Consider the following 12,500-nt stretch of genomic DNA (forward strand, 5'->3'; position numbering starts at 1 on the left):
TGTGTGTGTGGGTGTCATTCCACACACTGGTATGCAGGGCAGGCTAGCTGTCCAGGCCGGGGCCCAGACACAGACCTGTTGTTCTGTAGGCACGAAGGAGGCTCTACTACTCTCTCCCTACTCTCTCTCCTGTCCCTCTGCTCTCTCTCCCTGCCCCTCTGCTGCTCTCTCTCCCTGCCCCTCTGCTCAGCTCCCCTCCTGCCCCTCCTCTCTCCCCTCCCTGCCCCCTGTCCCTCTGCTCCCTGCCCCTCTGCTCTCTCTCTCCCTGCCCCTCTGCTCTCTCTCTCCCTGCCCCTCTGCTCGCTCTCTCCCTGCCCCCTGCTGCCTCCTCCCTGCTCTGCTCTCTCTCCCTGCCCCTCTGCTCTCTCTCCCTGCCCCTCTGCTCTCTCTCCCTGCCCCTCTGCTCTCTCTCCCTGCCCCCTGCTCTCCTCCCTGCCCCTCTGCTCTCTCTCCCTGCCCCTCTGCCCTCTCTGCCCCTCTGCTCTCTCTCCCTGCCCCCCTCTGCTCTCTCTCCCTGCCCCTCTGCTCTCTCTCCCTGCCCCTCTGCTCTCTCTCTGCCCCTCTGCTCTCTCTCTCTCCCTGCCCCTCCCTCTGCCCCTCTCCTCTCTCTCTCCCTGCCCCTCTGCTCTCTCTCCCTGCCCCTCTGCTCTCTGTCTCTCTCCTCCCCTGCCCCTCTCTCTCTCTCTCCCTCTCTCCCTGCCCCTCTGCTCTCTCTCTCTCTCCCCTCTGCTCTCTCTCTCTCTCCCTGCCCCTCTGCCCCTCTCTCTGTCCTGCCCCTCTGCTGCCCTCTCTCTCTCTCCCTGCCCCTCTGCTCTCTCTGCCCCTCTGCTCTCTGCCCCTCTCTCTCTGTCCTCTCTCCACCCTGCCCCTCTCTCTCTCCCTGCCCCTCTGCTCCTGCCCCTCTGCTCTCTGTCTCCTCTCACCCTGCCTCACTCTCTCTCCCTGCCCCTCTGCTCTCTGCCCCTCTGCCCTGTCTCTCTCTCCCCTCCCTCTGCCCCTCTGCTCTCTCTCCCTGCCCCCTCTGTCTCTCTCTCTCCCTGCCCCTCCTCTGCCCCTCTGCCCCTCTGCTCTCTCTCTCTGCCCCTCTCCCTGCCCCTCTGCTCTCTCTCCCTGCCCCTCTGCTCACTGCCCTCACCCTGCCCTCTCTCTCTGCCCCTCTGCTCTGTCTCTCTCTCTCCCTGCCCCTCTGCTCTCTCTGCCCCTCTGCTCTCTCCCTGCCCCTCTGCTCTCTCTCTCTGCCCCTCTGCTCTCTCTCCCTGCCCCTCTGCTCTCTCTCCCTGCTGCCCCTCTGCTCTGCCCCTCTGCTCTGTCTCTCTCTCCTGCCCCTCTGCTCTCTCTCACTGCCCCCTCTCTCTCTCACCCTGCCCTCTCTCTCTGCCCCTCTGCTCTGTCTCTCTCTCACCCTGCCCCTCTGCTCTCTCACCCTGCCCCTCTGCTCTCTCTCTCACCCTGCCCCTCTGCTCTCTCTCTCTGCCCCTCTGCTCTCTCTCTGCCCCTGCTCTCTGCCTCTCTGCCCTGCCCCCTCTCTCTCTCTCTGCCCCTCTGCTCTCTGTCTCTCTCTCTCTGCCCCTCTGCTCTCTGTCTGCCCCACCCTGCTCTCTCTCAATGCCTCTCTGCTCTGTCTCTCTCCCCCTATACAGTATAGTACATAGGGCTCTGTTTGGGACTCAGCCTCAGTCTCTCTCTGTTCCTCTCAGCCACTGAGCCAGCTGTCTGTCTGCGCTGTGACTATGTGTCCACTCCCTTTCCTTTCCTGTGTTCTCATAGCGTCATCCTATTGCAGTGTGAACCAGAGCCCTGTAGTTAGAGAGTTCCTGCATTATGATGCATTTACATGACACAACTCACTTTATTCATTTGTAAAGCCATGTTAGTTCCCCATTAACAATACATGGTGTATATTTTAACATTGCTATGTAAGTGAATGTCTACAATATTCTCTAAATATATATATCTGGTGTCCACTACACAGACTACAGGCTAGCATCATCCTACTGTAATGTCTACTACACAGACTACAGGCTAGCATCATCCTACTGTAATGTCTACTACACAGACTACAGGCTAGCATCATCCTACTGTAATGTCTACTACACAGACTACAGGCTAGCATCATCCTACTGTAATGTCTACTACACAGACTACAGGCTAGCATCATCCTACTGTAATGTCTACTACACAGACTACAGGCTAGCATCATCCTACTGTACTGTCTACTACACAGACTACAGGCTAGCATCATCCTACTGTAATGTCCACTACACAGACTACAGGCTAGCATCATCCTACTGTAATGTCTACTACACAGACTACAGGCTAGCATCATCCTACTGTAATGTCTACTACACAGACTACAGGCTAGCATCATCCTACTGTAATGTCCACTACACAGACTACAGGCTAGCATCATCCTACTGTACTGTCCACTACACAGACTACAGGCTAGCATCATCCTACTGTAATGTCTACTACACAGACTACAGGCTAGCATCATCCTACTGTACTGTCTACTACACAGACTACAGGCTAGCATCATCCTACTGTAATGTCTACTACACAGACTACAGGCTAGCATCATCCTACTGTACTGTCTACTACACAGACTACAGGCTAGCATCATCCTACTGTACTGTCTACTACACAGACTACAGGCTAGCATCATCCTACTGTAATGTCCACTACACAGACTACAGGCTAGCATCATCCTACTGTACTGTCTACTACACAGACTACAGGCTAGCATCATCCTACTGTACTGTCCACTACACAGACTACAGGCTAGCATCATCCTACTGTAATGTCTACTACACAGACTACAGGCTAGCATCATCCTACTGTACTGTCTACTACACAGACTACAGGCTAGCATCATCCTACTGTAATGTCTACTACACAGACTACAGGCTAGCATCATCCTACTGTACTGTCTACTACACAGACTACAGGCTAGCATCATCCTACTGTAATGTCTACTACACAGACTACAGGCTAGCATCATCCTACTGTACTGTCTACTACACAGACTACAGGAGCTCATCCTACTGTAATGTCCACTACACAGACTACAGGCTAGCATCATCCTACTGTAATGTCTACTACACAGACTACAGGCTAGCATCATCCTACTGTAATGTCTACTACACAGACTACAGGCTAGCATCATCCTACTGTACTGTCTACTACACAGACTACAGGCTAGCATCATCCTACTGTAATGTCTACTACACAGACTACAGGCTAGCATCATCCTACTGTAATGTCTACTACACAGACTACAGGCTAGCATCATCCTACTGTAATGTCTACTACACAGACTACAGGCTAGCATCATCCTACTGTAATGTCTACTACACAGACTACAGGCTAGCATCATCCTACTGTAATGTCTACTACACAGACTACAGGCTAGCATCATCCTACTGTAATGTCTACTACACAGACTACAGGCTAGCATCATCCTACTGTAATGTCTACTACACAGACTACAGGCTAGCATCTCCTACTGTACTGTCTACTACACAGACTACAGGCTAGCATCATCCTACTGTACTGTCTACTACACAGACTACAGGCTAGCATCATCCTACTGTACTGTCTACTACACAGACTACAGGCTAGCATCATCCTACTGTACTGTCTACTACACAGACTACAGGCTAGCATCATCCTACTGTACTGTCTACTACACAGACTACAGGCTAGCATCATCCTACTGTAATGTCTACTACACAGACTACAGGCTAGCATCATCCTACTGTAATGTCTACTACACAGACTACAGGCTAGCATCATCCTACTGTAATGTCTACTACACAGACTACAGGCTAGCATCATCCTACTGTACTGTCTACTACACAGACTACAGGCTAGCATCATCCTACTGTAATGTCTACTACACAGACTACAGGCTAGCATCATCCTACTGTAATGTCTACTACACAGACTACAGGCTAGCATCATCCTACTGTAATGTCCACTACACAGACTACAGGCTAGCATCATCCTACTGTAATGTCTACTACACAGACTACAGGCTAGCATCATCCTACTGTACTGTCTACTACACAGATTACAGGCTAGCATCATCCTACTGTACTGTCTACTACACAGACTACAGGCTAGCATCATCCTACTGTACTGTCTACTACACAGACTACAGGCTAGCATCATCCTACTGTACTGTCTACTACACAGACTACAGGCTAGCATCATCCTACTGTACTGTCTACTACACAGACTACAGGCTAGCATCATCCTACTGTAATGTCTACTACACAGACTACAGGCTAGCATCATCCTACTATAATGTCTACTACACAGACTACAGGCTAGCATCATCCTACTGTACTGTCTACTACACAGACTACAGGCTAGCATCATCCTACTGTACTGTCTACTACACAGACTACAGGCTAGCATCATCCTACTGTACTGTCTACTACACAGACTACAGGCTAGCATCATCCTACTGTAATGTCTACTACACAGACTACAGGCTAGCATCATCCTACTGTAATGTCTACTACACAGACTACAGGCTAGCATCATCCTACTATAATGTCTACTACACAGACTACAGGCTAGCATCATCCTACTGTACTGTCTACTACACAGACTACAGGCTAGCATCATCCTACTGTACTGTCTACTGTACTGGTGTTGTGGTCGGTGTTGTAGTTGTGGTTGGTGTTGTGGTTGTAGTTGTGGTCGGTGTTGTAGTTGTGGTTGGTGTTGTGGTTGTAGTTGTGGTTGGTGTTGTAGTTGTGGTTGGTATTGTGGTTGTGGTCGGTGTTGTGGTCGGTGTTGGTGTTGTGGTCGGTGTTGTGGTCGCTGTTGTGGTTGTTGTTGTGGTTTGTAGCTGTGGTTGTAGCTGTGGTCGCTGTTGTGGTTGTGGTTGGTGTTGTGATTGGTGTTGTGGTTGTAGTTGTGGTCGGTGTTGTGGTTGGTGTTGTGGTTGGGGTTGGTGTTGTGGTTGGTGTTGCGGTTGGTGTTGTGGTTGGTGTTGTGATTGTGGTTGGTGTTGCGGTTGGTGTTGTGGTTGTGTACCTTTAGGTAGTAGACCAGCAGCTCATTGAGGGCGGGGTCTGCGTTCAGGTTGACCAGGAAGCACTTGTCATCTCCAACTTTGATCCCAGACGTCTCCAGGGAGATCCCCATACTCTCTAGCTGCTGCTGACGCTCCTGTGGAAATACAACAAACATATGTCATTTTACCTCTGCACAGACATTTACTACCAACGGTTTAGTCCGAATGCAGAAGCTTCCATGTGATATGAATGTGCTAAATGAATGTGAGTGAGTGTGTAGGTTACCGTAGCAATCTCCTCTGTGTTGCGTAGTTTCTGCTCCCAGGTAACGGTCATCTCCTGGATCAGCTTCTCTGACTCCTGAAGCCTCTCCTTCAGCTCTGGAGCCTTTAGAGACTGGAACATAGACACACAGAGACACACACGGACCAGTCAGGACGGACCAGTCAGGACGGACCAGCCAGGACGGACCAGCCAGGACGGACCAGTCAGGACGTACGTGTGTGTGTGTGTGGTGTGTGTGTGTGCCTCTGTGTGTCTCCTACCTCAGCCTGAGAGAGCTGCACTCTGAGTTTCTCCACTTCCTCCCGGAGCTCTCTGATGATCCGTGCGTTGGGGTCTTCATTGACCACGGCGTGGTTGACGATCCTCTTGGCGCGGTCTGCGTAACGCAGCGTGGACAACGTCTCCTCGTAGTTATCAGCTGCTGGGCTCACCGTGGCGATCATACACGTCTTACTGTTGCCACCCAGGTTGTCCTGGCAACACCGAGGGAGGGATAGGAACAAACAGTTGAATTGATAGACAGTTATAATGTAGACTTCAGTGTTGGTGAATGTGAACAGTACGAGCTGGTACAGCAGTTGTTTCTGTAACAGCAGTGGAAAGAGAATATGAAAGAACTGTTATTGATATTCCTTACATTACTACATACACACCTATGATCAATAATCAATAGACAGTACAGCTAGGACCAGAGTGATAGGAGGTGTGTAGGTACCCTGATCAATAGACAGTACAGCTAGGACCAGAGTGATAGGAGGTGTGTAGGTACCCTGATCAATAGACAGTACAGCTAGGACCAGAGTGATAGGAGGTGTGTTAGTTTCCTGATCAATAGACAGTACAGCTAGGACCAGAGTGACAGGAGGGGTGTGTTAGTACCCTGATCAATAGACAGTACAGCTAGGACCAGAGTGATAGGAGGTGTGTTAGTACCCTGATCAATAGACAGTACAGCTAGGACCAGAGTGATAGGAGGTGTGTTAGTACCCTGATCAATAGACAGTACAACTAGGACCAGAGTGACAGGAGGGGTGTGTTAGTACCCTGATCAATAGACAGTACAGCTAGGACCAGAGTGACAGGAGGGGTGTGTTAGTACCCTGATCAATAGACAGTACAGCTAGGACCAGAGTGATAGGAGGGGTGTGTTAGTACCCTGATCAATAGACAGTACAGCTAGGACCAGAGTGATAGGAGGTGTGTGTTAGTACCCTGATCAATAGACAGTACAGCTAGGACCAGAGTGATAGGAGGTGTGTGTTAGTACCCTGATCAATAGACAGTACAGCTAGGACCAGAGTGATAGGAGGTGTGTGTTAGTACCCTGATCAATAGACAGTACAGCTAGGACCAGAGTGATAGGAGGTGTGTTAGTACCCTGATCAATAGACAGTACAGCTAGGACCAGAGTGATAGGAGGTGTGTGTTAGTACAGACCTTGAGAAGCCAGGTGAGGACAGAGTCTCTGTAAGGAACAAACTTATTCTTCCCCCCCTTCCCTGCAGACTGGTCCGCCAGCGCAGAGATCACACAGCCCAGTGTGGTAAGAGACCTGCACACACACACACACACACACACACACACAGAGACACACACAGAGACACACACACACACACACACACACACAGGGAGAAAGACACTCAACATACCTCCATGATATATCCTTACATACATGTCTTGCATCAGAGTCATCAACCAATAAAACATGTCTAAAAAAGGATTTCACAGTTTCATAAACCAGCAGAAGTTTACTTCCTGTATTACAGTGACTATCATCATATGATCCATTACATTTACTGAACATCTAAACAGTAGAGGTATTGGATGTTAACAGTAGAGGTATTGGATGTTAACAGTAGAGGTATTGGATGTTAACAGTAGAGGTATTGGATGTTAACAGTAGAGGTATTGGATGTTAACAGTAGAGGTATTGGATGTTAACAGTAGAGGTATTAACAGTAGAGGTATTGTTGATGTTAACAGTAGAGGTAGTTGGTATTGGATGTTAACAGTAGAGTAGGTTATTGGATGTTAACAGTAGAGGTATTGGATGTTAACAGTAGAGGTATTGGATGTTAACAGTAGAGGTATTGGATGTTAACAGTAGAGGTATTGGATGTTAACAGTAGAATTGGATGTTAATGGGGGACATTAAACCAGTAGAGGTATTGATGTTAACAGTAGAGGTATTGGATGTTAATGGGAGGGACATCCAGTAGAGGTATTGGATGTTAAGGGGAGGGGACATCCAGTAGAGGTATTGGTTGTTCAGACATCTAAACAGTAGAGGTATTGGTTGTTAACAGTAGAGGTATTGGATGTTAACAGTAGAGGTATTGGATGTTAACCTGGGAGGGGACAGCTCCAGTTTGGATGTTAACAGTAGAGGTATTGGATGTTAACATTGGTTGTTAACACTATGTTAACAGCCAGATGTTAACCAGTAGAGGTATTGGATGTTAACTGGAGGACTTACCTGTTGATCTTGCTCTCCTTCAGCCTCTCCCCTGCAGCTCCAGTTTTAGACACACGCTCACTACCAGCCAGATCCACCAGGCTCATCTTGCTCACTTTCTCCCCTGAGTTCTATACACACACACACACACACACACACACACACACACACACACACACACACACACACACACACACACACACACACACACACACACACACACACACACACAAAAACAATCCCCAAACAGACCAAATGAAGAGAGATTAATATGATAGTAGTTAGTAGCTTTAACCTCTCATTACAACAGTAATAACACAAACTGTCTGTTGTTAAGATACATTCCTGTGTATTTTCTAACAACAGGTCATTAAGAGAATCCTTGTCTTTTAAAGTAAAATGGTGATGTGAGTTCTGAAGGATGACATGATGGTGGTGGTGTGTGTGTGTGTGTGTGTGTGAGCCCTGACACTGACCCCAGACTTCAGGTCGTAGAGTGTCTGTGTGACGATGATGCTGAAAACGGCGTGGGAACGACTGCTCTCCTCATTCATATTGGTGGCTGCCACCGTCCTCGACTTATTCCCTCCGACATCAACACCTCAATGTCCTACAAAGAGAGGGGGAGAGAGAGAGAGAGAGAGAGAGAGGGGGGGAGAGAGAGAGAGAGAGTCAGAGTGAGGGAGAGAGAGGGTGGGGGAGGGGGAGAGAGACAGAGAGAGAGACAGAGAGAGACAGAGTGAGGGAGAGAGACAGAGTGAGGGAGAGAGAGAGAGAGTGAGGAGAGAGAGAGAGAGGGGTGGGGGAGGGGGAGGGGGAGAGAGAGAGACAGACAGAGACAGACAGAGAGAGACAGAGACAGACAGACAGAGAGACAGAGACAGAGACAGAGAGAGAGAGAGAGAGAGAGAGAGAGAGAATGATGTCTGTGTACTGTCCACAGCATAGTTTTAAACAGGCAGTCTCTATAACAACCCATTCAGGACGTATCAGCGTGTGGCTCAGTGCCATCATCTGATCATTCAACTGGGTCATAGCAGGCAGGCAGCGGTGGGGTGGACTGAATGACTGACAGGGGCTATGGATGGAGGGGGCTATGGATGGAGGGGGCTATGGATGGAGGGGGCTATGGATGGAGGGGGCTATGGATGGAGGGGGCTATGGATGGATGGGACTATGGATGGAGGGACTAAGGATGGAGGGACTAAGGATGGAGGGGACTATGGATGGAGGGGACTATGGATGGAGGGGACTATGGATGGAGGGGACTATGGATGGAGGGGACTATGGATGGAGGGGACTATGGATGGAGGGGGCTATGGATGGAGGGGGCTATGGATGGAGGAGGCTATGGATGGAGGGGACTATGGATGGAGGGACTAAGGATGGAGGGGACTAAGGATGGAGGGGACTATGGATGGAGGGGACTATGGATGGAGGAGACTATGGATGGAGGAGACTATGGATGGAGGGGACTATGGATGGAGGGGACTATGGATGGAGGGGACTATGGATGGAGGGGACTATGGATGGAGGGGACTATGGATGGCGGGGACTATGGATGGAGGGACTATGGATGGAGGGGACTAATACTAACTATAGTAATACACAGTTCTCTATGGTAATACACAGTTCTCTATAGTAATACACAGTTATCTATGGTAATACACAGTTCTCTATAGTAATACACAGTTCTCTATAGTAATACACAGTTCTCTATGGTAATACACAGTTCTCTATGGTAATACACAGTTCTATATAGTAATACACAGTTCTCTATGGTAATACACAGTTCTCTATAGTAATACACAGTTCTATATAGTAATACACAGTTCTCTATAGTAATACACAGTTCTCTATAGTAATACACAGTTCTCTATGGTAATACACAGTTCTCTATAGTAATACACAGTTATCTATGGTAATACACAGTTCTCTATGGTAATACACAGTTCTCTATAGTAATACACAGTTCTCTATGGTAATACACAGTTCTCTATGGTAATACACAGTTCTCTATGGTAATACACAGTTCTATATAGTAATACACAGTTCTCTATGGTAATACACAGTTCTCTATAGTAATACACAGTTCTCTATAGTAATACACAGTTCTCTATGGTAATACACAGTTCTCTATGGTAATACACAGTTCTATATAGTAATACACAGTTCTCTATGGTAATACACAGTTCTCTATAGTAATACACAGTTCTCTATAGCAATACACAGTTCTCTAACTATAGTAATACACAGTTCTCTATGGTAATACACAGTTCACAATGGTAATACACAGTTCTCTATAGTAATACACAGTTCTCTATGGTAATACACAGTTCTCTAACTATAGTAATACACAGTTCTCTAACTATAGTAATACACAGTTCTCTATGGTAATACACAGTTCTCTAACTATAGTAATACACAGTTCTCTAACTATAGTAATACACAGTTCTCTATGGTAATACACAGTTCTCTATAGTAATACACAGTTCTCTATGGTAATACACAGTTCTCTAACTATAGTAATACACAGTTCTCTAACTATAGTAATACACAGTTCTCTATGGTAATACACAGTGCTCTATGGTAATGGGCCATTCTCTATGGTAATACACAGTTCTCTATAGTAATACACAGTTCTCTATGGTAATACACAGTTCTCTAACTATAGTAATACACAGTTCTCTATGGTAATACACAGTTCTCTATGGTAATACACAGTTCTCTATAGTAATACACAGTTCTCTATAGTAATACACAGTTCTCTATGGTAATACACAGTTTTCTATGGTAATGGGCCGTTCTCTATGGTAATACACAGTTCTCTAACTATAGTAATACACAGTTCTCTATAGTAATACACAGTTCTCTATGGTAATACACAGTTCTCTAACTATAGTAATACACAGTTCTCTAACTATAGTAATACACAGTTCTCTATGGTAATACACAGTTCTAACTATAGTAATACACAGTTCTCTATGGTAATACACAGTGCTCTATGGTAATACACAGTTCTCTATGGTAATACACAGTTCTCTAACTATAGTAATACACAGTTCTCTAACTATAGTAATACACAGTTCTCTATGGTAATACACAGTGCTCTATGGTAATGGGCCATTCTCTATGGTAATACACAGGTAATACACAGTTCTCTATAGTAATACACAGTTCTCTATGGTAATACACAGTTCTAACTATAGTAATAACTATAGTAATACACAGTTCTCTAACTATAGTAATACACAGTTTTCTATGGTAATGGACTGTGGTAATACACAGTTCTCACAGTTCTCTATGGTAATACACAGTTCTAACTATAGTAATACACAGTTCTCTATGGTAATACACAGTTTTCTATGGTAATGGAGTTCTCTATAGTAATACACAGTTCTCTATGGTAATACACAGTTTTCTATGGTAATGGGCAGTTCTCTATAGTAATACACAGTTCTCTATGGTAATACACAGTTCTAACTATAGTAATACACAGTTCTCTATGGTAATACACAGTGCTCTATGGTAATGGGCCATTCTCTCTGGTAATACACAGTTTTCTATGGTAATACACAGTTCTCTATGGTAATACACAGTTCTCTAACTATAGTAATACACAGTTCTCTATGGTAATACACAGTTTTCTATGGTAATGGGCCGTTCTCTATGGTAATACACAGTTCTCTATGGTAATACACAGTTCTCTATGGTAATACACAGTTCTCTATGGTAATACACAGTTCTCTATGGTAATGGGCCGTTCTCTATGGTAATACACAGTTCTCTATAGTAATACACAGTTCTCTATGGTAATACACAGTGCTCTATGGTAATGGGCCGTTCTCTATGGTAATACACAGTTCTCTATAGTAATACACAGTTCTCTATGGTAATACACAGTTCTCTATGGTAATACACAGTTTTCTATGGTCATGGACTGTTCTCTATGGTAATACACAGTTTTCTATAGTAATACACAGTTCTCTATGGTAATACACAGTGCTCTATGGTAATGGGCAGTTCTCTATAGTAATACACAGTTCTCTATGGTAATGGGCCGTTCTCTATGGTAATACACAGTTCTCTATAGTAATACACAGTTCTCTATGGTAATACACAGTTCTCTATAGTAATGGGCCGTTCTCTATGGTAATCCTGGAGACTGTGATGGTAAAAGGGGTGATGAAATGAAACTGTGATGAAGGTAGCATAGCTGTCAAAACCATATGTTCATTATATTGGAGACACAGAGCGAGGCTTTTATTTCCTTGCCTAAGTGCTGTACTCTGCCTGTCAGCACCTCACCTACCCAGGTGGGCATCTCCCTGCCAGCATCTCTCCTACCCAGGTGGACATCTCCCTGTCTCCACCTCACCTACCCAGGTGGACATCTCCCTGTCTCCACCTCTCCTACCCAGCTGGGCATCTCCCTGTCTCCACCTCTCCTACCCAGGTGGGCATCTCCCTGCCAGCATCTCTCCTACCCAGGTGGACATCTCCCTGTCTCCACCTCACCTACCCAGGTGGGCATCTCCCTGTCTCTAAAGGAGCTGTATGTACTCACCTACCCAGGTGGACATCTCTCTGTCTCTACCTCTCCTACCCAGGTGGACATCTCCCGGCTCTAAAGGAGCTGTACTCACCTCAAAGTTGGTGACCGCCAGTTGTGACAGACCGTCCACATACGGACCCAGAACCTTGTGCTCTCTGACCTTCAGAGACTGACGACT

General features: G+C 46.6%; 1 protein-coding gene across 1 annotated transcript in view; it reads right to left on the reverse strand.

The window, feature by feature from the left end:
• LOC112242566 (kinesin-like protein KIF13A) overlaps positions 1-12,500 on the reverse strand; it is a gene marked incomplete at its 5' end in the record, with an annotated part of 72,451 nt that overhangs the window by 53,231 nt on the left and 6,720 nt on the right. The window contains 8 exon segments of the mRNA XM_042315077.1: positions 5,047-5,181; positions 5,313-5,423; positions 5,573-5,785; positions 6,750-6,864; positions 7,789-7,898; positions 8,244-8,356; positions 8,359-8,377; positions 12,414-12,500. The exon segment at positions 12,414-12,500 is cut by the window's right edge and continues 1 nt beyond it. Of these exon segments, the coding sequence (XP_042171011.1) occupies positions 5,047-5,181; positions 5,313-5,423; positions 5,573-5,785; positions 6,750-6,864; positions 7,789-7,898; positions 8,244-8,356; positions 8,359-8,377; positions 12,414-12,500 (903 nt within the window).

Source organism: Oncorhynchus tshawytscha, unplaced genomic scaffold, assembly GCF_018296145.1.
Source record: "Oncorhynchus tshawytscha isolate Ot180627B unplaced genomic scaffold, Otsh_v2.0 Un_contig_12116_pilon_pilon, whole genome shotgun sequence".
NCBI lineage: Eukaryota > Metazoa > Chordata > Actinopteri > Salmoniformes > Salmonidae > Oncorhynchus > Oncorhynchus tshawytscha.